This window comes from Podarcis melisellensis (genome assembly GCF_964234715.1).
Source record: "Podarcis melisellensis genome assembly, chromosome: 8".
NCBI lineage: Eukaryota > Metazoa > Chordata > Lepidosauria > Squamata > Lacertidae > Podarcis > Podarcis melisellensis.
In genome coordinates, this window is record NC_138540.1 from 63,070,991 (window position 1) to 63,094,427 (window position 23,437).

At 46.6% G+C, this 23,437-nt stretch overlaps 2 protein-coding genes across 12 annotated transcripts; one reads left to right on the forward strand and one right to left on the reverse strand.

Moving 5' to 3' along the window:
• Positions 1 to 230: 230 nt before the first annotated feature.
• Positions 231 to 15,083, reverse strand: LOC309376664 (elongation factor 1-alpha 1-like). Of its 6 annotated transcripts, none has more exons than XM_081923214.1 (8): positions 14,997 to 15,083; positions 11,639 to 11,802; positions 10,580 to 10,759; positions 9,805 to 10,101; positions 8,924 to 9,074; positions 8,206 to 8,462; positions 2,661 to 2,895; positions 231 to 554 (listed from the first exon to the last, which is right to left on the reverse strand). In XM_081923214.1, exons 2-8 carry the CDS (start codon positions 11,780 to 11,782, stop codon positions 433 to 435), a joined length of 1,386 nt encoding a protein of 461 aa, XP_081779340.1. In that variant the 5' UTR covers positions 11,783 to 11,802; positions 14,997 to 15,083; the 3' UTR covers positions 231 to 432. The 6 variants fall into 6 exon arrangements, with proteins under 6 accessions (XP_081779340.1, XP_081779336.1, XP_081779338.1 ...); XM_081923210.1 differs by lacking the exon at positions 14,997 to 15,083 and adding an exon at positions 13,030 to 13,149; XM_081923212.1 differs by lacking the exon at positions 14,997 to 15,083 and adding an exon at positions 13,030 to 13,129 and having other exon boundaries at positions 11,639 to 11,842.
• LOC309376663 (cyclic GMP-AMP synthase-like) lies at positions 13,220 to 22,705 on the forward strand. 6 transcript variants are annotated; one of them, XM_081923209.1, is made up of 7 exons: positions 13,220 to 13,238; positions 16,066 to 16,325; positions 16,700 to 16,977; positions 18,069 to 18,300; positions 18,805 to 19,050; positions 19,832 to 19,922; positions 21,077 to 22,705. In XM_081923209.1, exons 2-7 carry the CDS (start codon positions 16,070 to 16,072, stop codon positions 21,525 to 21,527), a joined length of 1,554 nt encoding a protein of 517 aa, XP_081779335.1. In that variant the 5' UTR covers positions 13,220 to 13,238; positions 16,066 to 16,069; the 3' UTR covers positions 21,528 to 22,705. The 6 variants fall into 6 exon arrangements, with proteins under 6 accessions (XP_081779335.1, XP_081779330.1, XP_081779334.1 ...); XM_081923204.1 differs by lacking the exon at positions 13,220 to 13,238 and adding an exon at positions 14,531 to 14,562; XM_081923208.1 differs by lacking the exon at positions 13,220 to 13,238 and adding an exon at positions 15,076 to 15,166 and having other exon boundaries at positions 16,069 to 16,325.
• The last annotated feature ends 732 nt before the right edge of the window (positions 22,706 to 23,437 follow it).

The window sequence follows — 23,437 nt, forward strand, 5'->3', positions numbered from 1 at the left end:
TCCAATCCTATGCACACTTACCTGGAAGCGAGTTCCATTAAACTCGGTGGACCTTACTTTTGAGTAGACATGCAGGATTGCACTGAGAACCACTACAGTCCTTAAAACTAAGGATTATAAAGAGGCCAATATATTCTCTTCCTCCCCTCCACCCAACTGCAAATTGTACATTTGGACACAAGTATTATAATCTGGTTATGGATGCTATAACAATGGAGAAACATGGCAAATTAGATGCACATTTTTATTTTTATATATTTAAGGCTTTTAAACCCACCGCCCACACAGAGTGTCCAGTTTCCTTCAAGATCCTCTTCCGCTGCATGGCAGTGCTCAGCCATCAGTCCAGTTTGAGTGAGGCCAGGCTCCAGTCAGGGATCAGAAAGAACCTAAGCACCAGCTGTTGGTGCTGGGGGGGGAGCAAGAAGCTGTTCACTTTTTACTGGCCTTTATGGCAGACTTTGTTATTTTAGCTGCCCCACTAGCCTTCTTCTCCACAGACTTAATTACACCCACGGCCACTGTCTGCCTCATGTCCCGAACAGCAAAACGACCTGCCAGAGAGAAGAGATCTCATTAGGGCACAGAAAGTTCAACACAGTTTCCAGAATCCTTTTACCTATTGATGGGGGGGCATGTCTTCTTCACCTTCTTCTTCGCTACAATATATCCATTTATTTCCAATTGTCAATGTCAAAAGGGACTAAAATCTATAAAATTCATAGAAAATCAACGTGCCAATTTGCTCAATTTCTCTAGGACTCCATGACACCTCCCTGTCCTCCATAATCCCTCAAGCAAGGTGTCAAGACCCTAATCCTGTCAAATCACTCTGCCAAGCCTTTCCTCCAGGCAATGCCAGTACATGGACCATTGTCTTCTCATCACCGGTACTCAGGATGTGCTTATCTGCGCATATCTCCAGCTCTGCATATTTCCCCCTCCCTCCTCCATATGTTAATCCTGTGTAACCCAACCTCTTCTTAATGTATTCATGATGTAACTGGGATGTGTTTTGCACTGTATTCTGGGGCATGGAGGGAAGTTTCAAAAGTTCATGTCACCCCTTTCTCGCTGTTCTATCTCGCCTTGAACCTGTTGCGCAATAAACTTGGATCTTCTGCAGCTTGCTCCTGTCTCCGGCTGAGCTCATTTTCCTCCGCAGGGACCCGCGGACTTAGTCCGACGAGCTGGGTGGCAGAGCAGCCTCGCACCCAGATTTTACCGTAACACTATGACCAACAGGTTTGAACTGCCATGGCTTAACTGCAGTTGCCAAGTTTGAGATTTGTAGCTTCACTCACAGAATTACCAGCTCCTAGTATTCCTTAGGAAGAAGGACTGATTATTAAACTAGTTTTTAAAGTTGTCACATAGATGTAGCTATAAATGGCTGTAGAATGCAAAACTGCAAGCTAGAAGAGTGCACCATTAGCAAGCAGCAGCCTTCCTAAAAGCCAGAAATAAATGTCTAACGGAAGATGGGGGTAACCTTTGGTCTGCCAGATGTTGCTGCACTACAACTCCCTTCAGTCCTAGGAAGCTTGCCCAGGGATTATGGAAGTTGTAGTTCATCAACATCTGGAGGGGTAAAGGTTACCTACTCTTGGCCTACCCACTCATATCATACAATAGCCACTAATATTTAGCATGTGGCACATTTAATAGGAGGATACAGTTAAAGATCATCACTCACTGCCAAGCTTCAAAGGAGGACCTGATTCATCACAACTGACCACAGAATGATTCATTATTTGTTTATTTGGACGATTTATGTGCGCGGTTTTCAAGTTCAGTCTACTCAAAACAGCTACTGAGGCAGACAGGAGAGGCCTGAAAGAAGACTCCTAAACAGACCCAGAAGGTCCTACAGAGGCAGTTATTCCTAGCAGAATACCCTTACATGAGCAACACACATCAAGTACAAACCTACTCAAAACTTCCTGTTACAGCAAACTCTCAAACCACATTCTGCACCCACTCCCACAATTCAGTCTCACATCCTCAGTCAAGGGCAAGGTGTACTGGGTATAGACTTAGCTACCCAAAAATCTAATTTTTCAGTCCAATTTTAAAAAATCCAAGTTGCTAGCCCTCATGGCTGTTGGGGTATGTGCACATGCACAATGCCCCTTAGTGCCAGAGGAAAACAGGAACATACCACTGGCCCATCAAGCTCAGTACGATCTGCCCTGACAAGCCACGGTTCTCCAGGGTATCCGCCAGTGAGTTTCTCTTCCAGTCTTACCTGGAGATGCCTGGGATTGAACCTGTGACCTTCTGCATGCAAAGCAGAAGCTCTGCCACTGAGCAATTGCCCTTCCCCAGGTCAAGGCCTAGGCATAGCTGAATGACCCAAGTGATGAAAAGGCCCTTGCACAACCTAGACCCTCACCCTTCCACATAATGAGAAAAACCAAAATGATGCCCATTGAAATGGAAGTATGGACACTTTTGCATGATGGTTCCCGAGATCAAGCAGCAGGTTTTAATCTGTGGGTTTTTTATACATTTGGAAGTCATTTTGAATCGAGATAGTGGACTGAACCTTTCTAAGCTACACCAATTTCAAAACTGCCCTGATGTTTTAGTTTTTTAGAATTCCTAGCCAATCCCAGATATGAGGCCACAAGTCTCTGATAAATGTGCTGCAAACTTACCAAGAGGTGGGTATTCAGAGAAGCTCTCCACACACATGGGCTTGCCAGGGATCATATGAACAATGGCCGCATCGCCAGTCTTCAGGGATTTGGGGTCATCCTCCAGCTTCTTGCCAGACCTGCGGTCAATCTTCTCCTTCAGCTCAGCAAACTTACAGGAGATATGGGCTGTGTGGCAGTCCAGGACTGGGGCATAGCCTGCTGAGATCTGGCCCGGGTGGTTCAAGATGATCACCTACAACATCAAGGTCAAGGAGGAAGAACAAGGAAACATTCACTCTACCTGTCCAGCAGCCTTTCCCCAACTGGGTGCCCTTCAGATGATTTGGACTACAACTCCCATCAGCCCTGGGAACATGGGAGATGGCCTTTTCAGTGGCTGCTCCTAAACTATGGAACTCCTGTGATGGTTCAGAATTTATCTGGTTAAATTCCCCTGGTGTGTGTCACCTGCTAACAGTCAGCTTACAGCTGGGCGGAGACAGAAGCTTTTAGAAGCTAAGAAGGAGGAGTTTTTCCCTGTACTTTCACTTCCCTCTGTGTATCTGTGAGGGAGACATGGCTGAAAGAAGCCCTGGACTTTGTTTGCTGTAATGTTTTAATAAAGAGCTGTAAATAGACGAACCTGTCTATGTGTGCTTACAAGAAGCAAGACTGCTTTACACGCTGTGCTTCTACTCTGCTAAAAAGCCGTGACTGAAACGAGAGACAGCAGGAGTTATTGCGCAGCTTGAGAGGAAGCCTGCCGGACCGCTGTAGGTGATTGATGCGGATCGTAAAGCTGTCTGACGTTGCGGCTCTATCGATAAGGCAAGATCGATATATCTCCGAACAGGTTATGGTGTCAGAAAACGCTCGTAAAGCAGTCGGTGTGAGCCTCAGGAATGCTTTGAAGTCAGCGGTCTGCGGCTGAGGAGCGGAACGGGAGCTGACTGGGTGCCGGAGAGCAGATGATTCATTGCCTGCTTCCGAGAGACAGTGAGAGCTTCTGATACACAAAGAGCTAAAAAGCAGCTAAAAGCTGGGAGCTGAGACGCAGCTGAAATATCGTTTCTCCACGGAAGGGAAGGCCGGAGGAAGCTGGTACGGAGTAAGTACAGCTTGGGGCACCTTGGGAGAACGGGAGAAGATGGCTGAAAGCCAGAATATACCGCTGGAAAAGCTCACTCTAAAGAGTTGGGCAACGTGGTCCAGACAAATAAGGGGATGGTTCTTGGTCGAAGGGCTCTGGGAAGCAAGTCAATGGGAGCCAAAATCACCCCTTAGCCGGCCAGCAGCTGGAGCAGGTGAAGCAAGCTGTGGGGCTGTGTTGGCTGAAGATAGCCAGCAGAGAATGCAACTTGAGCTGGATATGCTCAAAGCATGCGTTGATGCATCACTGAGGCCTCATTTGGAGGGCGTAACGACAGCGTGGGCTGCCTGGAATTTGCTGAAGGGCTTGTGTGAAGCGTCAGCGAAAGGCCAGAGCCCTGCAGGAAGCCCTGGAGAGGCAGAAGGATGCCCAGAAAGCCCAATGGGGGCTGGGACAGTGTTGGGGAGCTGTTGTAATGCTTCTACACGTCTGTGTGATGGACTGAGTCCTGGAGAGGCTGGACTGGCAGGCCCTGTTCCCGATGTCTTAGCCTCTAGGAGCGCTAGTGAGCAGATCGGGGGGGCGAAGAGTTCCAAAGGCGAGTTTAAACAACTTTCCCTTTGTGCTGAGGCAGAGAGGAGCTTCAGGGGGGGCCAAGCTGGTGGAAGGCACCGTTCCAGAAGGAGGAAGGCCAGGCCAGCTGGGAGGAGCCCCGGGCAGTGTTTTTCCACTGGAGTTCAACGTCGGCGTGGCAGTTGCCCCCACCGGAGCAGAGAGCCGATGCAGGATGTTTGCAAAGACTTTTCCCATGGGAATCAGGCAGGTTTCCATGGCAACAGGCCTGGGATGACAGGCAGGCGTGGAACTGAGCCAGGTGGTCGTGGTAAACAACAGGAAGAGTCTTATCAGGTTTCTGCGAGTATGGCAGTGTTTGAAGACGGCGGAGTGGAAAATTTCCAGCTCAGCCTTGTAATAGACTCTGCAGCTAACCGCAACATGGTTCCAGAGACCCCTGCAGTCGAGAGGTGGAATTGCACAGCAGTTCCGAAGGGACAAACTATTAAGTTCGCGAATGGACAGAAAACTAGAGTTCGCAAATGCACTAATGTCTATCTTTCTGTTTTACAGGAGACGGTGGATTTTTGTATTGTTCCGGAGATTCATCACTGTTTGCTATCTGTGCCTTATTTGTTGAATAAGGGGTTCAAAGTTTGTTTTGAAAATGATGTCTGCACAATCTCCAGAGAGGGGAGGTTACTGGCCAAAGTGCAGAAGGGACAGAATGATCTTTTCATTCTTAAAACGTCTCTTGGGGGTGAGGGGAAGGTTGAGAAAGCACAAGCGTTGCGTGCTACAGTTCCCAACCAACGTGCTACAATTCCCGCTCATAATGTTACATGTGCATGCGTATGGCATCAGAGAACAATTCATGGGTCGGTAGAGGACTTGCAGACTCTGCCCGAGATTGCCACGGGGTGTAGGATTCAAAATTGTGGAAGTGCCATTGATTGTGACACTTGCAAGCAGGCAAAGGTGAGAGGGTGCAGTTACCCAAAGGTGGAACGTGTGGCCACTAAACCTTTTGAGTTGGTACACATAGATTTGGCCGGTCCTGTCAAGGAACCAAGTCTAGGGGGGGCCAGGTTTCTCCTAACTTTTTTGGATAATTTCTCGCAGAGTTCCTGGGCTCACGGTCTCAAATCCAGGGAGGATGCAGCACAGCTGATCAAGAGCTGGATTGAGGGGGTGGAACAGAGGTTCTCCACCAGGGTTCAAGAGATCATCAGTGACAGAAATGCTGAGTACACTGGTTCTGCGTTGCAGAAGTTCTTGCAGAAGAGAGGGATACGCCACACAGTTAATTCACCCCAGCAAGGGGGGGGGCAGAGCTGAGGAGTGGAGCTCTGGTTAAGGCTGCACAGGTGATGCTGAAAGAAGCCAGGTTGCCTCCTGAGTTTTGGGTGGAGGCTACTAGGGCTGTGTCATTCACCTGGAATCGTGTCTACAACTCACTGGTAGGTGACACACCGTTTTCTTTGTTAAATGGCCGCAAACCCCAGGTTCACTTTCTGCGGACTTTTGGGACTCCTGCGCTTGTCGCTTTGCCTAAGGCTTTGCAAGGGCCAGATGGAGCCAAAGTCCAGAAAATGATCTTCTGTGGGTATGAGCCAGATGCCCGTGCATGGCGTTTTGCCTACCCATCAGGTGATCAGAGTAAGGTGTTGATCAGTAAACACGCTGAGTTCTTAGAGGAGGGTGTAAAGTCAAAGACTCCTGTCAGGCGTGATGTTCTCTCAGATTGTCTCTCTGACCCAGAAGACAGTTCTGATGAGGCAGAGGAAGAAGGGGCTGAGGCTGCTGATGACGACCAGGTCACTGACCAGGGTCAAGAGCAGGATGTGGCATCTCCACAAGTTGTTAAGAGACAGCCCAAGAGTCAGCCTAGTTCTCCTGTGAGTGTAATGGAGAGGATTCGAAGACGCTTTAAGTCAGAGAGTGAATCCCATGATGCAGAGGATACACCTGCTGATCAAAATGAGTCAGGGGGAACACCTGAGTTTGTGCCTAGGAGGTCCAGTCGCACAACGAAAGGTATCCCACCAGAGAGGTATCAGGCCACAGGTGCGTGGGTAAGTTTCGCACAGTGCGATTCTGAGAGTTGTGAGGTGGTTCCACAAATGCCAAACAGGTTTGCCAAGGGAGGGCACAAGGCATTGGGGAAGGAATTGATCTCACAAGGTGTTACTGAAGATGTTGCACAGGTATCACGCAGGGACACAAGGGGGGGTGTGATGGTTCAGAATTTATCTGGTTAAATTCCCCTGGTGTGTGTCACCTGCTAACGTCAGCTTACAGCTGGGCGGAGACAGAAGCTTTTAGAAGCTAAGAAGGAGGAGTTTTTCCCTGTACTTTCACTTCCCTCTGTGTATCTGTGAGGGAGACATGGCTGAAAGAAGCCCTGGACTTTGTTTGCTGTAATGTTTTAATAAAGAGCTGTAAATAGACGAACCTGTCTATGTGTGCTTACAAGAAGCAAGACTGCTTTACACGCTGTGCTTCTACTCTGCTAAAAAGCCGTGACTGAAACGAGAGACAGCAGGAGTTATTGCGCAGCTTGAGAGGAAGCCTGCCGGACCGCTGTAGGTGATTGATGCGGATCGTAAAGCTGTCTGACGTTGCGGCTCTATCGATAAGGCAAGATCGATATATCTCCGAACAACTCCCTCCCTGGTGAAGCTAGATTGGCACCCTCCTTGCTCTCCTTCTGCTGGCAGGTATTTTTTTTTTTTTTTGCTCCAATAGGCTTTTAGGAATTGACTGCTTTTTATGAAAGGGTTGGTGCCGTACTGGTTTTTATTGTAATTATTTGTAAGGTTTTAAATAAATTGTATGTATGTATATAGCTTTTTGTTCTATCAGTGTTTACTTTTTTAATGATTGCTTTCCCCCCTTTTTTGCAGTTCTTATTTTTACTTATTTTAAGGCACCTTGAGTCCTGTTCTAGGATGATGATGCTACACAGCAGAGGCAGGAAACTGCCCACTTGACATTGGATGATTGTTCAACTTCAACAGATTCCTCTTGCTGTTTATGCAGTATTCCACAAGCTTTGTTTTCTTCTCTGAATGCCATGCCACCTGGGGCAACTCCATGTTTCTGACCAGGACAGTAATAATAGTTCAGGATTCAGAATACTTGTAATGCAAAGGGCTTGATCTCAATGGTGACTGGAGCCCATGGGGAATGGCATTATGAGTTACTGTATCAGCCATGTTGATCCTTGATTCTGGCCCTGATTTTAAGGTACTTAACCTGGGCAGACTGGAAATGAGAACTGAGCATCCAATGAAGCAAGCTTGGCCTTTTTACACCTGGTCTGGGAGGGTGGGGCCTCAGGCTGCTGAGGTGGGATTGAGGAGGGAGTTGTTGCTCTTATTGCTAGGTTGTTGTTCTTTTTGTATTGTTTGCTGTGATGTATGGGAATTGTTCGGTTTCGTTTTGTATTTTTGAATTTACTACTGATGTCTACTTTTGTTATGTTGTAGTTATGTGTTTATTCATTATGTAAGCCGCCTTGAGCATGGCTTGAACTGTGGAAAGGCAGCATACGTTTGTTTGTATGTATGTATGATTGATTGACAGGTAGTAAGTTGGCCTGTGCAGGTGTGGGGAGATAAAGGCCTGGCCCACCAGGCCAAAAAGGTCCCCCACCCCTGCTTTATGGAGTTACAAGGATGTGCAACCAAGCATTATGGGAAGGGCTGCAGCTCAGTGGAAGAGCATCTGCAGACAGAAAGTCCCCAGTTCAATCCCCAGCAACTCTAGGTAGGACTGGGAGGGAAACCAGGCCCAAATCATGGAGACCTGCTGCCAGTCAGTGTAGACAATACCAAGCTAAATGGACCAATAAGTGACTAAATATGGAAGCTTCCTCTATCTCCCAAGACCCCTCTGGCCCTGCCCACCCCTCACCTGGGCTGAGAAGCTGCCTGTCTCCATGGGGGGGTCGTTCTTGCTGTCCCCGGCCACGTTCCCACGACGGATGTCTTTCACCGACACGTTCTTGACGTTGAAGCCCACATTGTCTCCTGGCAGGGCCTCCGCCAGCGCCTCGTGGTGCATTTCCACAGACTTCACCTCTGTGGTGATGTTGGTGGGGGCAAAGGTGACCACCATGCCGGCCTTCAGGAACCCTGTTTCCACCCTGCCCACCGGGACAGTGCCAATGCCTAAGGGTAAAGCAACAGGGTTACCCACTGAGCTGCACAGCTAATGGCCTGACAGAGTTACTCCAAGCTCTGCCTCATAGAACAACAGCCGCCCCAAGTCGAGTAGTGAAAAATATGGCCTAGTCAGCCTCAGGCAACCCACTAGGCTTCCATATGTAAAGTAGTACTATTTAACACTTAAGAATTGGTGGCCGAGTTTGTGTTTCTCCTCTTCCATCCCAGTCTCTTTCCCCTTGTGTGCCATGGCTTTTAGACTGCAAGCCTTCAGTTGATTCTATGTAAGCTGCTCTGGCAGCCTTTTTGGCAGAAATGCAGGCTACAAATGCAGACCAGCAAGGACTTGGAATTCTTCCTGAAAGCTGGAATATTTGCCTGCATTGAATCACTGCACTGAGCATAACTATGGAAGCGCAGGTCAATATCCTTTTACATTATTATCCCACTTGTACAATAATGCATACCGCCAATCTTGTAGACATCCTGCAGAGGAAGGCGAAGGGGCTTGTTAACAGGGCGGGAAGGAGGGATAATAGAATCCAGAGCTTCCAGCAAAGTGGTGCCAGAGGCATTGCCTTCCTTCCGGGTGATGCTCCAGCCCTTGAACCAAGGCATCTGCCAACAGAGATGAAGAGCATGTGCAGTTTTGAGCATGCCGGCAAATATTTGTGACAGCCTGAAGTCACATCATGCAATTCTACAGCTGGAGACCTCTTGGTCTTTGGAAGGGAGCATGTTCTCCTGTCCCTCTCCTGGGAATGTGTTTCCAGTTTTTAGGAAGGAGTAGGAACAAGCTTGGCAAGTCTAGGCTTAATCCCTGGGATCTTCAATTGGGAGCTTACCAAAGACTTCCTTCATGGTACTCTGGAGAACTACTGCCAATCTATGTTAGCCAAAGTGGGTCAGGTGGGCAAACAGCCTAACTCAGTATGAACAGGGCTATCTGTCTTCTGCAATTCCACTGGATGTGGAATTCAGCTTACCAAAAGCCTCAGATTTATTTTCAAAGGAGGGGGGAAATGAACTTTCTAGTTCTTATGACTGCAGAGGTATGTTTGAAAGTGGGCATAAGATGTCTGCTTAAATCTCCAATGCCAGAATAGATGCTTAAGTAAGATTTTTAGACATGGGATAAAGATAGGATGAGGTCTTACGCCCTCCAGATGCTTGACTCCAAGTCCCATCAACCCCAGCAAATACAGTCAGGAATGATGGGTGTTGTAGTCCAACAGCATCTGGAGGACCACAGGTTTGTGCTGGAGAAATACTACTGACCTCATCAATCTAAACTTCCCCACTGAGTAGGTTTGAGGAAAGGGGAAGAAAAATACTGCAGGCTACTCACATTACTGCTGGGCTCCAACATGTTGTCTCCATGCCACCCAGAGATGGGCACAAAGGCTACAGTGGCTGGGTTGTAGCCAATCTTCTTGATGTAGGCACTCACTTCCTTGGAAATCTCCTGGTAGCGCTTGCTGCTGTAAGGAGGCTCTGTAGAGTCCATCTTGTTCACCCCAATGATGAGCTGCTTCACCCCCAAAGTATAGGCCAAAAGGGCATGCTCACGGGTCTGCCCACTCTTGGAGATGCCAGCTTCAAACTCACCCATGCCAGCAGCCACAATCAGCACTGCACAGTCAGCCTGGGGAGACCAAGAGACAGCTCTGGAATACTGTCTGGTGTCTAGGGACTCCCAAGGAGTCAGGGTAGAATCTAGGGCACAGTTAGGGCAAACTAATATGGCAGGTGTAAGTCATTTACATTCATCTAGAAACTATTAGTGCCATGAAATTGGATACAAATCTCTAATGGAGTTTCAAGAGTCCTCAGCAAACTACAACCCATGAGGTTGTGTTAGGGGAAAGCTTTGATTTCCAGACTTTTTATCATCTTGGTAGCCCTCCTCTGCACACGTTCCAGTTTGCCAATATACTTCTCAAACTGTGGCACCCAGAGCTGGCCACAGTACTCCAGATATGGTTTGACCAAGCCTTGATCGAGGCTTTAAAAAAAAAAAGCAAGTTACATTTTACTTTGCACTGTTTTGCAAAGAAAAAGGAAGCAGACATAGCTAATGGCACACATTTCCTCTCCATGGGAGTGGAAGGCTGCAGCCTTACCTGAGATGTCCCAGTGATCATGTTTTTTATGAAGTCCCTGTGGCCGGGAGCGTCAATGATGGTAATGTAGAATTTGCTGGTTTCGAACTTCCACAGGGAGATGTCGATGGTGATCCCTCGCTCCCGCTCAGCTTTCAGCTTGTCCAGCACCCAGGCATATTTGAAAGAGCCTTTCCCCATCTGTAAGGAAGAGAGAAAACTACTTTTAGCAACCAAACTATACATGATGCAAAATGCATCATCAGGAAGTCCAACTTACTTTGTTTTTTTAATTAACTGCATGCACAGATGGCGATGGGGTCGGGGGAAGCTTTAATTAGGACTGCAGTGCAGCACATAGGGAGATTTAATCTTTTCATTCTGTACCACATTCCTTATTAAAATGGCATACCTACTCACTGCTGTAGGAGCTGTTTCTTTCTGGAATTAATTGCATGTGAGGGGGATTTTCAAAATGATTGTAACAGGGTTAGAAAGGGTTAACTCTTCTCCATGGTCATATACCAATAATAGCCTCTTAAGTGAATTTAAATAGTTTGTTAAAACAAAACAAAACCCTGATGTGCTTGCTGCTATGCATTTAACATCTAAGCCAGCTTTCTCCTGAATCTGGTGCAGTTGCAGGAGGTAGATGTAGCTGTGTGTAAGAGAGTGTTAATATATTGCTACCGGCCACCCCAAACTCAGCCAAGCGGTAGCAAGATTTCAGGGGTCTTGGCACTTAACCGGGGTTTGTGTTCCTTTGGAATGAGGCATGGCAGAGCCTGTAGTATCTTTAAGATATATAGTTTTATTTACACATACATACACCTTAGCCTTGAAGATGGAGGCTACATTAAGTTAAGTCAGCATCTTAAAAATAAATAAAAATAAATGCACACTATTTCCAAAACACTCCAGTGGGGTGAGAAGAGGACAAACAAGGGGAGATAGGATTCCTGGAGCAGCCAGTGGCTCAAAGCTACCCCAATATCCTAGTTGTGCAAGCACAGTCAAGGAAGTAGGAATACCTAGAGGCACTGCCTTTCATTCTAGGCCTGAGCCCTAGCATGAACTCACCTCAGCTGCCTCCTTCTCAAATTTCTCTATGGTACGCTTGTCTATGCCTCCACATTTGTAGATGAGGTGGCCTGTGGTGGTCGACTTGCCAGAGTCCACATGCCCAATAACCACTATGTTGATGTGGGTCTTCTCTTTGCCCATGGTGACGAGGCTGGGGGAGCCTGTAAGGATTGGAAGCAAGAGGACAAAGCCCAGATGTACCTGGAAGAGGGGGGAAAGTCTACAAACATGGTTCAAACTGCAGCTACACAGCAACATTTGCAGGCCGCCAGCTGCAAAAAAAGGACTCTGGAGTCCAAATTATGCCTCCAAATTTAACATCAAAGTTTTCCTACTATGCCTGCATGCTTCACCCCAGCATTTTTTGGGGGGGGCAGTAAGTAGAAGACAGTGGCCCCAATCAGAGGCTGCTAATTTAAGATGCCCATGCCCATCTGATATGGCAAAAAAACACCTATCCAGGCTTGAATTCTGGTGCATGCACCAAAGTTACTGGAGTGAGACCCATTTAGACCACTGTAAAGATGTGCAGTGAACACACACACACACACACACACACACAGCCAAGACAAAGCCTTGGCTCGGAGAAAAGACCAGAAGGGAACAGAATAAGCAAGATGGGCAGAGACCCCCACCAGCAACTGGCACCTTCACTGGTCCAGTTTGACAGCCCTATATTCTGCATTATGGATTCAGAAGGAAGTCCTATTCAGAAATCCTATCCAGTTCAATGGGCATAAAGTAGGTGGGTTATGAGTCTACAATTTTAAGAACTAGGGAGTAAATCCTATTGAGCACAGTAAGTATGTATAGGATTGCAATGTTCAATCCCAAAGAAATTCACCCAAATAGCCACAGTTGGGGTGGGCAGGGAGCCAGATAGGGCAGGTCTCCTGCACCTTTAACAGGTATGTAGAATTGAGAATCTCTCCTCCGCAGGTGTGCCTGGGATAACAAGCTGCTAAATTCGCTCCCCCACACAGATATTAAAGGCACAGAAGCACAGCCCCTTCACCCAGCCACCCGAGTACACCTCTCCCGACCCGAAAACCAAACGCCCCCTAACGGAAACCGAAGCGACTTCGAAGTCAAACCACACCAGAGTCCCTTGACCTTGCTAAGATCAGAGGGGGAGACACACACACACCCGGCCAAGCATCGGTTTTATCGGGGGGGTCTTTGAAAAGAAACAACCCCCCCCTTTCCAGCCTGCGTGTAAACGGATCAATTCGAATGAACCTCGTAAAAGACACCCAGCCCTTCCCACGAGCAGGTGCCAGCTTCGGCACGTGCAGAAGTGAGCCCCCCATTTTGCAACGCACAAGTCACTCGCGAATAAAACGGGTTGAGAAACCCCGCCGAGTCCTCCCGCACAAACCCCGCGTCACCTTTCTCCACGTGTGAATCCCGAAGGCCCAATGTGCACGCAGTGCTTTGGTCCGCGGCTTTTAAGTCCTCAAAGGCGGGGCCGAGTTTGGGCAGAAACCAAAAATCCCTCCCCCCCATCGCTTCTTTTCGGCCATCACAATGGATTGATGGGAGGGCTGGGTTGACGTGAAACAGAAGTTTTTAAAGGTGGAGGGACCAAACGAGAGAAGTAAAGTGACACTGGTGTCTCGCTTTACTTCGGAATTTGATTTTTTTTACAAACTCTTACTTTCCTGGAACAATGAGGGCTAGAGAGTTAAAATGATAAAATCAGACATTCCCTTCAGTTTTAGCGGTGGATCTGTTTCTCTACAGGGAAAAGGGTGGTGCTATATGCAGCCACAATGCAGTGCAAAAACACTTTTTTGAGGCAGTGGCAAGGCAACTCCCATCCGCTCCAGCTGGCATAGCCAGGGGTCAGGGATGCTGGGAGTTGTAGTGCAGCAATATCTGCAGGACCACAGGTTGCCCAGCTCTACAGTAAACCTGCATGAGTTCACGCTGCTCCTGCTAGACTAGAGGTGTGTGGTCTGAATATTAACATAATTCTAGACAGATTTCTAGTGCAGAATTTATATATATATTTGGGGGGAAAACACCTCTCATTGGATTCTTCCATTTTAGCTGCCAACAGAATATATTTATTTTTGATGGATCAATCTCAATTTCCAGTCTGAAGAAATGCTCCACAGAATGTAAAGCAATTTTCCATTGTTTAGGCTATATAATACATTCAAATTCCTTAATTCACACATCTCATAAGATCCATTAAGTTTGTATGAACAATGGCTACAGGTTCAACTTTCTTTAAGGATCTCGAAGCTACAAACATGAGTCTGACCAAACTGCGGGAGGCAGTGGAAGACAGGAGTGCCTGGCGTGCTTTGGTCCATGGGGTCACGAAGAGTCGGACACGACTAAACGACTAAACAACAACAAGGATCCAGCTATTTCCTCCAATGATTTAGGAGATGTCACTCATTGTCACTTTTAATCTAACACCCAGGACCCAAGATTTGACTAGCCACACCCATTTGTTATAGATGAGAACCAATAATTGCTCTAGATTGATCAGTTTCCAGTGGAGTAGCTTTATGGCACTTTAAAGCCTCACAAATTTGTTATGAACAGTTCACAAAAACTAATGCCATAATGAATTTGTTGGACTTTTAGGTCCCACAAGACTCATTGTTAGTTTTGCTAGATTGGTTAGTCACTCTTCCTGCAGAAAAATAATTAGGAAATGAACACTTTATCCTGAGTTCACACACACACACCCCTTGCTCTTTAGGCAAAAAAGCTCTCAGAATAACATAACACGTGAGGTAAAAGGAATTGAGAGGGAGGAGAAATATCAAGTTCAAAGACAAATTATTCAACTTATAGAGAGTAGTTCATAACCTAGTTCAAAGACACAAGGTTTGGTGTAGCTGAGCATACATATGTTTACTCGGAAGCAAGCTTAGTCTGCATTTAATGGGCCTTACTCCCAAGTAAGTTTATTTTATTTCTGTATCAAAATATTTAGAGACCCCACTTTAATAAAAATACATAAATAAGGTATGCAGCATACAAAACAAGATAAAACATCAAACATTAAAAACTTCCTATGAAAAACTAGCTCCAGTAAACTCAGTGGCAAAGGATTGCTAAGAGGTTCAGCTATCTATATGGAAACCATCTAAAAATTTTACCACTAAAGACCAACTAAACAGACATGAATGAATCAACAAGCTTTTGAGTTTATCATAATTATTTATCAGCAAAGAAAAAAATTGGTTTTGTTTTGTTTTGTTGCAGAGATACAACATAGTATTTCTGGGCATGATGAAAAAGCATCTGATGAGATATACCACTGCAAGGCTGAAGCCCTGTACCCATTTACTTAAACGTGAACCAAACTAGTTCATTTTGTAAATGGACTAACATGGAGTGGAATCAGTTCCTTTGGGGACATGTTGAACTTGAAATAGTTCCTCTTTAAAATGAACTTTCCAAGCTCCAAGCAGCCCTCCTGTCTGATCAGGAATGTTTGCTCCCTAACATTCTGAGGGTTTGGGTTTGACCGTTGGAAGTGGGCAGTTGGTGATCTCTGGGGTAAGTAAGGATCCTTAGGAAACTCTGTGGGGTGGGGGAATTGCAAAGGCAGGTCCCTACTAGTGAATATAGGCTAGGGGGACTTAAATATAGTAAAAACAAAGAAGCCCAACGTACAGATCAACTTCCCTACAAACCAAGAGTAAGTTCATTAAACACGAAACAGCTCCATCATTATGCCTTTTAGTGTCTCTTCACTTACTTGTCAACCATTATTTCAGTAATTTTATTGATATCTACTATGCTTTTATGCTCCACACACTTGTCGGTCTGTTTATATACTACAGTGGTACCTTGGGTTAAGTACTTAATTCGTTCCGGAGGTCCGTTCTTAACCTGAAACTGTTCTTAACCTGAAGCACCACTTTAGCCAATGGGGCCTCCTGCTGCTGCCGGGCCGCCGGAGCACAATTTCTGTTCTCATCCTGAAGACAAGTTCTTAACCTGAAGCACTATTTCTGGGTTAGCAGAGTCTGTAACCTGAAGTGTATGTAACCTGAGGTACCACTGTATTCTCTTTTGTATGCTCGATGTTATTGCAGGAAAACTCACTTTTTAAAAGTCTGTCCTTGTCTCCTTCCTCTCACGCCAGTCTCCCTGCCAGGCCTGCCAAATGTGCTGCTACTCCAACCACAGACTAAGCAAAATATTTCCTTAGCACCCACCCCTTGCTGCAGGATGTGAGATTCCTCAGGTAGTTTTAGGGCAGCCTGCCCCAAGGTATTTTGGACTACAGCTGCCATCACCCTCAACCTTTCACTGTGACGGCTGGGGCTGATGGGAGTTGGAGTCTAACACATCTGGAGGGCATCTGGTTGGGGAAGACTGGTTGCTAATCTTTCAACATGGCTTCCAGAGCGGTCTGTGAAACTAGGCCCGGTTCTCCTTCCCATTCTCAGCAGCATGCCTGTCAGGAATGGCGAGAAGATGGAGAAGAGGTCTCAGAGTAAGAACAGAGGGAGGACATGCACAGAGACCAGCGATAGGGAGGTGCCTGGCTACAAAACCCCATTGCTATCAGCAGGAGAGTCCAAAGAGCCTGCAGATGGGAATCTGCAAAGTCCCAAGGTGCCCCAAATCCCTGAAACTGTGGAGCATCCTGGGACACCAGCCCCCTGGTCCAGACGGAGGGCAGACAGGCTCAAGCAGGAGCCGGCAGGTAGGTTATTATCTTGCTTATTTTATGCTCATTTTACTACTGGTGCCACTTTTGTATTCAACATTTTAGATCAGCCTTCTTTGACCTGGTTCCCTCCAGATGTTTTGGACTACAACTCCCAACAGCTCCAGCCAGCACAAGGATATTGACTCCGGTCTTCCCTGCCCAGTGTGTATATTTGTAAAACATGCACAAAACCTCCAGATATTAAAAATACACCATTAATCTCACAAGAAAACTAATTTCATGTGGCAGCTGTTCCTGGAACTCCCCACTATCTTGGGAAGTGTGGAATGTAATCAACATCATCATCATCATCATCCTTAGCAAGCGAACTAAATACAATTATGATCCGAAATGTTTTTTTGTTCTAGCAGGTGATGGGTGGGTGTCCAAAGATGCAGAGGCTTTGTCTGCAGTGGCTGTGGGAGGCAGAGAAGGAAACCACCAAACCCTGCAGGCAGAGAGCAACACACTGGTTCAAAAGAAGGCAAAGCCTCTGTCCCTGGAGGAGCCAGACAGAGCCCAGGCAGCAGATGTGCTTGAGAACTTCCTCAGTCATTTTCTCACCTATCTGCATGATTGCCCAGACAGGCCTTACTTCAGGGACACCAGGGAACTCGTTCCAGGCAGCAGCTATGAGTATGAAAAGGTAATGTATAACAAATGCCAGGTAAGCAGCCTTATCCAAACCTGGGCAACCTCTCAGTTGTTGTTGGGATGCAACCCCCAACATTCCTAGTCAGCTTGGCCAGTGGTCAAGGATGATGGAAGCTGAAGTCCAGCAACATCAGGGGACCCAAGTTGTAGAATAGGGCTGGGGAATCTGTGGTCCTCCAGATGTTGCTGGACTCCAGTTGCCATCAGACTCAGCCAGGCGACCAATGATCAGGGATGATGGGAGTTGTAGTTCAGCAACATCTGGGGTACCAAAAGTCCTAGTAGAAATGGCTTTACATGCTGTCCTGACTCATTTGGAGAAGCAAGGGAACTACGCGAGACTGTTATTTGCAGACTTTAGTTCTGCATTTAATACTATTCTTCCGCATAGATTGGTGTCCAAATTATTAGACCTGGGACTTCCACCGTGTTTGTGCAGGTGGATATTAGATTTTCTATCAAACCATTCCCAAAGGGTCAGGTTGGGTTCCCATGTCTCTGTGGATCTCATCACGAACACGGGGACGCCGCAGGGGTGCATGTTGAGCCTGCTTTTATATACGCTCTATACAGCTGACTGTGCCCCCAACTACCCCAGTAATAAGATCATTAAGTTCGCAGATGATACAATGGTGGTTGATTTAATCACGGCTGGAGATGGGGAGGTGGCCTATAGGAAGGAAGTTGAGCAGTTGGGAGAGTGGTGCAGGAAAAACAACTTACTCCTTAACTTAAAGAAAACAAAAGAGATCATTGTGGACTTTAGGAAATGTAAATTGAATATTCAGCCACTTATTATTGAAGGAAGAATTAATCTCAAGGAAGCTGCCATGTGTCTCCTTGCTGCTCTGCTGCTGCAACCGCCACTAACCTGCCCCACCCCCTGCAATGCAATTGGGCACACCTCCCATAATCTCAAACCACGGATCATACTGGCTGAGGCTGATGGGAACTGAAGTCCAACAACAGCTAGAAGGGAAGACCTCAGAGTCAGTGTGACAGGTGAGGCAGGGTTGGTTCTGTGCCTCAAACCCTCTCCTTCCTTCCTTGTTGTCTTCAACGATGCTGTTGGTTTGCCTGCAGGTCTTGCATCCGGGCGAGTTTGAGGTGATGCTAAGCATCCTTGTCCCACAGGACGTCCAGTACACTGAAGTGGAGGGCTATGGTGGCCTCTTTTACACCCTGGCTCTCTTGAGAAAGTCTCGCAGCTTCCCAGCAATGCTCCTTCTGGAGGATGGGAAGACCATCTCCCCACGGAACATCATGGAGGAATTCCGGAAAGACGTCGACCAGTTTCTTAAAGCTTCTTATTCAGGTGTGGTTGCCAAACAGGGATTTGGGGTGAGGGTAGGAGGAAATGATGAATAGCCAACATCGGAGTGGGGGTTTGTTTACAGACCTGAACCACTTTATATTGCACCCAGGCACCACACATTCCTGGGAGGCTTGTAAACATTGCCAGCCACAGCTTGCTGAACTATGCAGGCACCCCAAGCAACTCCCTGTGGTGCCTGGGATACCCAACAGACATCAAAAGCATATGACTTCCCCCCCCCCAAAAAAATCCTGTGAACTGTAGTTTCCACCTCACAGAGTTATAATCACCAGCAAACCCATTTTCTGTAAACTGCTTAGAGAATTATTTATGTTTAAATTAAGTAGTTTATAAATCCTGATAAATAAATTCATAAATTTGCTGCACACATGTACACCTGGAGGTGTACTGCATTTTTGGCTTGCATTTTTTGCTAGTGTTGCAGGCTGTTTGGCTCCCTGAGCTGCCTCACTTGTTCACCTAGCTGTCCATCTGGTCTCTCAGTGCCTTTTCCAGGTTGGCAGATGAGGCTGGAGAAGAAGAAGTCAAACTGTCCAGCAGTTCAGCTTGTAATGCTGGACAACCAAGGCGCCAAGTTCATGTCCTTGAACCTCATCCCTGCTCTGGAGATGACTGGCCAATGGCCCTGCATGAAGAAGGCGAAGGAGCTGATCAAGGGGAAAGAACTGCTTCACTTGATGAGGGTGTTTTATTTCATAGCTGAACAATCCCCCGGGAGGCACAATAAAGGTAACACACCCCACTTACCTCTGTCAGCCAACCTGGTGCCATCAAAGGGTTGTTAGGGGTAAATTTCAGGCTGGAGATATAGGCAAAGGTTCCAGTTTCCCAGCAAACTCTTCCAATATGTAGGCTCAGCAAATGTTTCACCTAGATTCCCACTTACACACAAACACTCATGTGCCCATTAAGGATTTTATTTTTGTAGAAAATAACTAAACACGTCACATGTCAGCAAAGCACGAAACTTCTTGAATTTCCCCCAGAAATGGTAAATCTGAATTGTGTGGATGCTGTAAAAAATGTGCATGCATAAAGAGCATTGATCCTACACAACAAGCCCCCACCTGGAATTAAGCCTGGTCTGTGTTTAGCCCAGCTGATCTTGGAGCCCTGCTTGGTGGAAATTGGGGGCAAGGCAGCCAGGGAAGGGGCTAGGTGCAAGGAGGAATGCAGCAGCCATAGGAGCCAACTCCAGGGGACTGAGGTCCCTATGGCCCCTCCCCCAAAAATATTTCAGGGGACCCCCCCCATTGATGGGCATTGCCATTCAAATGGTGTGTGTGCACCACGTCTTGTGATTGAGGGCGGGGCTTACCTGGGACCCCACAATATTCAAGTTGCCACCCCTCTTCCACACCCTGCATAATTTAATCCACCTCTTTCATATAACATGTCTCCTGCCCCTAATTTTTTAAAAAAGCTGTCCACCAGCAAACGTTTCCTTGTAAGGAGGTGTCTCCAGCTTACTGACACAGAGTGGTGCGTGTCTATGTCCTGTATATTTCAGAGACCTGGAGAATTTCATTCTCTCATGTTGAAAAAGAGATTTTGAACCTCAACAGCAGGTCCCAATCGTATCACAAGACCAAGTGCTGCAGGTATGTGTGCCTGGCAACATTGTTAGGGTTTGTGATTAATGAGGGCAGCACTTAGTTTCTGACATAGGTGCTGTGGGGGGAGGGGCATTGTGTATGCATGACTTCATGCACATGATACCCCTGCCAACCCTGCCAGGCCAACTCAGACTGCCACCCCCCTTCCCTGCCAGCCGTCTTGCCTATGTGAAAGGGGTGTGCTGGACAAAGATGCTTCACCCTGCTACATCCCTGGCAATCCTCAAAAGGATATGGCAGGATGAAGCATCTTTATCCTGGCGCATCCTTTTCAGGATCGCTGTGGATTTTGGGAGGGAGCTGCCTTCTGGAAAATATTGGGGGGCTGCCCCCTGCCCCCCCCCAGTAGATGGCATCCCTGGCTTCCGAAATGAGATGGGCAGCTGTACCAGCATTCCACAAATGGGGAGCCACTGCAGAAAAGGCCTGTTCTCCTGTTGCCACCTACTGGTGGAGTGGGCCCACAAAGAAGCCTCTGTTCCTCTGTCTCAGCCTCCTCCCTCATGTCATCCTCCTGTTCCCCCCCTTCCTTGTATGTCTCAGCCTGACGTTCTATTTCTGAGCTCACAGAAGACTTGAGACTCATAACAGAAAGCCTGCTCTTTGGCAGGTGTCTTGGCTGAGATCTTGCAGTGCAGAAAGGAGTGTTGGACCAGGAGTGACAATGTTTGGCATGGAGTGTCTTTGCAAACGGAAAGCTTATGTGCTGCATGTAGGGATGAGTGCTTTCATGTGTGTGTTAGAGAGAAATTATTCCCTGCTGTTGGGTTACAAGAGAGCTAGAGAAATATAGTGTACAGACATGTTCCAAGGCATAGTAGTCATATATTAGTAAAGGGAAGAGCAACTGCTCCACCATCACTTTCTCCACCACCTTGCCCCCCTGAAGTTTTCTCTTTTCTATAGTTCCCCTCAGCAGATATCCTCCATGTGTGCTCATGTGTGGATGACGGACTGTATGGCCAGAGAGATATACCTCATGCCACAAGCCCTATCGTCAAGTGACTACCCAAGTTTCATAAATGATAACCATGGTTCATTGTACACAGAGAGATGGGGGGGGTGGATATTGTCTGGGGAAAAGCTCTAAGAAAAGATCTGAATGAGTCAGGCTAATGACTGGGAGATGTCTGTTCTAGAAAAGACTGCTTGAAGATGCTGGAGGACCTTGTGAATGCTCTCAAGATGGAATACCCTCAAATGTTGGGTCACCTGAGTTCCTACCACAGTCGGACGTCCTTCCTGCACACCCTGTGGGAGTGGAAGGCCGATAAAGACTGGAAGCCTTCTGAAGTCTCTCAGTGTTTCGAGAGAGTCTTGACCAATTTCATCCACAAGGTGGCCACTGCTCACCTGACCCACTTCTTCCTACCCAAATGCAACCTGTTTGGGGCAAAGTTCTTCCCGCCCACAAAGCTGAAATTCTTATGGGCGCAGCTGAAAGAGAAGGAAGGAACTATGAAGTCATTCACTGTGTCCCGCAAGAGACGTTGTTCTGTGATTGTAAATCCTGATATGACTTGGCCTCTCATTATTACCCTTGGCCTGATAGTTCTAGTGTCAGTTGTTCTCCCACAAACTGCAACTTAAAAATGTAGGGTTATCAGCTTCCACTGTTTGGCTTTCTGAACTGAGAGAAAATGTGCTTTAGGATATCTTTGTTAATGGCAATTCATAGTCATCTCATCCTGACCCAGATAGCAACATTTTGATGTAATCCACAGCAGTGCTTTAGAGGCAGTGTTTTACAGGATGGAATTTGTGTGGGGAAAATGTGTCACTGGGCTGGAAAATCCACATGGAGTTTAGGTAAGACAAGAGAACTGTGAGCAGGATAGCAGATGATTGTCAGATCCTCCTCTTGGTCCTTCTTGCAAAATCTGTGGGGATCTTTCTCTTACACATTTTCCCATGGAAGGGTGTTTGTTTGTTTGTTTGTTTGTTTGTTTGTTTGTTTGTTTGTTTTGCATCTCAAGCACTCCTGACTTTCATCAGAGATAGCTTATATGGTAACAGTGGTAGCACATGCAATGATCCTCAATATTCCTGTTATGCATTTATCCCTTGATGATTTGACCATATGAGGAAGACAAAATATGTGAGTATATGGTGAGATAATATACCAGAGGAATGTAAATAGAAGGCCTTATTCCTAGTATAAGACAGGCCAATCCCATTACCACTTTTGAACAGATCTCTGTATTCTGTTTAATTAGGAAATGTTGATTTGTGGGTTGGTGCTCTGTCCTGAAAATTAATTTCTCTGTGTGTTTATGCCCATAACAGCTAGTTAAAGCTACATCTGTGGCTCCAAGTTGCTTGGTCCTCTCAGTCACAATATACAGGATTTGATAATGTACTGATTTGCCATTCAGCCATTCCCAATCTGGTGCCCTCCAGATGTTTGGACTGCAACACAATCCCATTAGTCCCAGGCAACACAGGCATATTTCCATCAGCCTCAGCATCATGCATGCCAGGGCTGATGGGAGTTATAGTCTAAAACATCTGCAGGGCATCAGGTTGGGGAAGAAAGGCTAGTACAGTATCACCACCTTTTGCTTGCCTGGGTATTACTTCAGCTAGAAATGGGCTGCCTAGTTTGGTTTGGAGAGATCTCTGAGTTAATGAGTGGGATGAAAATAGTTTGTGTTTCGTTTCCTTCCTCATTGTTTTGTTTATTGGTGAGCTGTGTTGGTGTTCTGAGGGATGGACTTTGTTTATTTAAAACCAGAGAAAAATATAATAAATAGATTTCCTAAAGTTTATTTATGTGTTTGTCTTATTTATTACCTTTTTATCTGGCACAAGCACATCCAGAAAGCTTCACGGTGGAGTGAAGATTTGAACCCAAGTCTCTTTGGTCTTAGTCTCAGTGTACCACACTGGCTGTCTATTCCCTCATTGCACAGCTAAAATTCCTCGAGAGGGGGAGAATGCCTATTAAATCAGAGGATGCTGCAGCTAGACTGCTGACAAGACACCTGCTTATTTCAACTTAGTACTCCAATACTGCATCCTCTTAACTGGCTTCTCAGAGTTTCCTGTGAAACAGCGTTTTTAAATCACTATGAAAATTGTAGCTCTAGGAGGGTACTAGAGGTCTCCTAACAACTCTCAGCACTAGTAACAACCTACAGCTCCCAGAATTCTTTGCGGGAAGCCATGTTTGTTTAAAGTGGTATGATACTGCTTTTAATGTATGGTGTGAATGTGGCCTTAGTTGAAAACAATCCTTACGTCTATTACAGCCAAAAACCACAGAGTTTTGTGTAGTATGGTCACATGTTGGACAGAGGACAGTCTTTTGTTTAAAGGACTTCTCAGGTTGAAAGGCTGTTCAGTCATAAGGATAAATTGTTCAGTTTAACAATAAATAACCCTAACAAGGGAGAGCTGAAGTTCCCCTTCCACAGCTAGCAGCACCTCAACAGCACACTGAGCAGATACAAAGGTTGCCTGGTTGCTGAGATTCCTGCATTGCAGGGCATTGGACTAGA

What these genes read in the sequence shown, in the direction of transcription:
- LOC309376663 (XM_081923204.1), top strand. An exon ending in CCCCGGGAGGCACAATAAAG is followed by an intron (nt 19,051 to 19,831) that starts GTAACACACCCC and finishes TGTATATTTCAG; the next exon opens with AGACCTGGAGAATTTCATTC. An exon ending in CACAAGACCAAGTGCTGCAG is followed by an intron (nt 19,923 to 21,076) that starts GTATGTGTGCCT and finishes TGTCTGTTCTAG; the next exon opens with AAAAGACTGCTTGAAGATGC.
- LOC309376664 (XM_081923210.1), bottom strand. Translation starts at nt 13,147, where the DNA reads ATGGGGGGGAGGGATTTTTGGTTTCTGCCCAAACTCGGCCCCGCCTTT. An exon ending in TGATCACTGGGACATCTCAG is followed by an intron (nt 10,102 to 10,579) that starts GTAAGGCTGCAG and finishes TGGTCTCCCCAG; the next exon opens with GCTGACTGTGCAGTGCTGAT. An exon ending in CAGGCAGCTTCTCAGCCCAG is followed by an intron (nt 2,896 to 8,205) that starts GTGAGGGGTGGG and finishes TTGATGTTGTAG; the next exon opens with GTGATCATCTTGAACCACCC.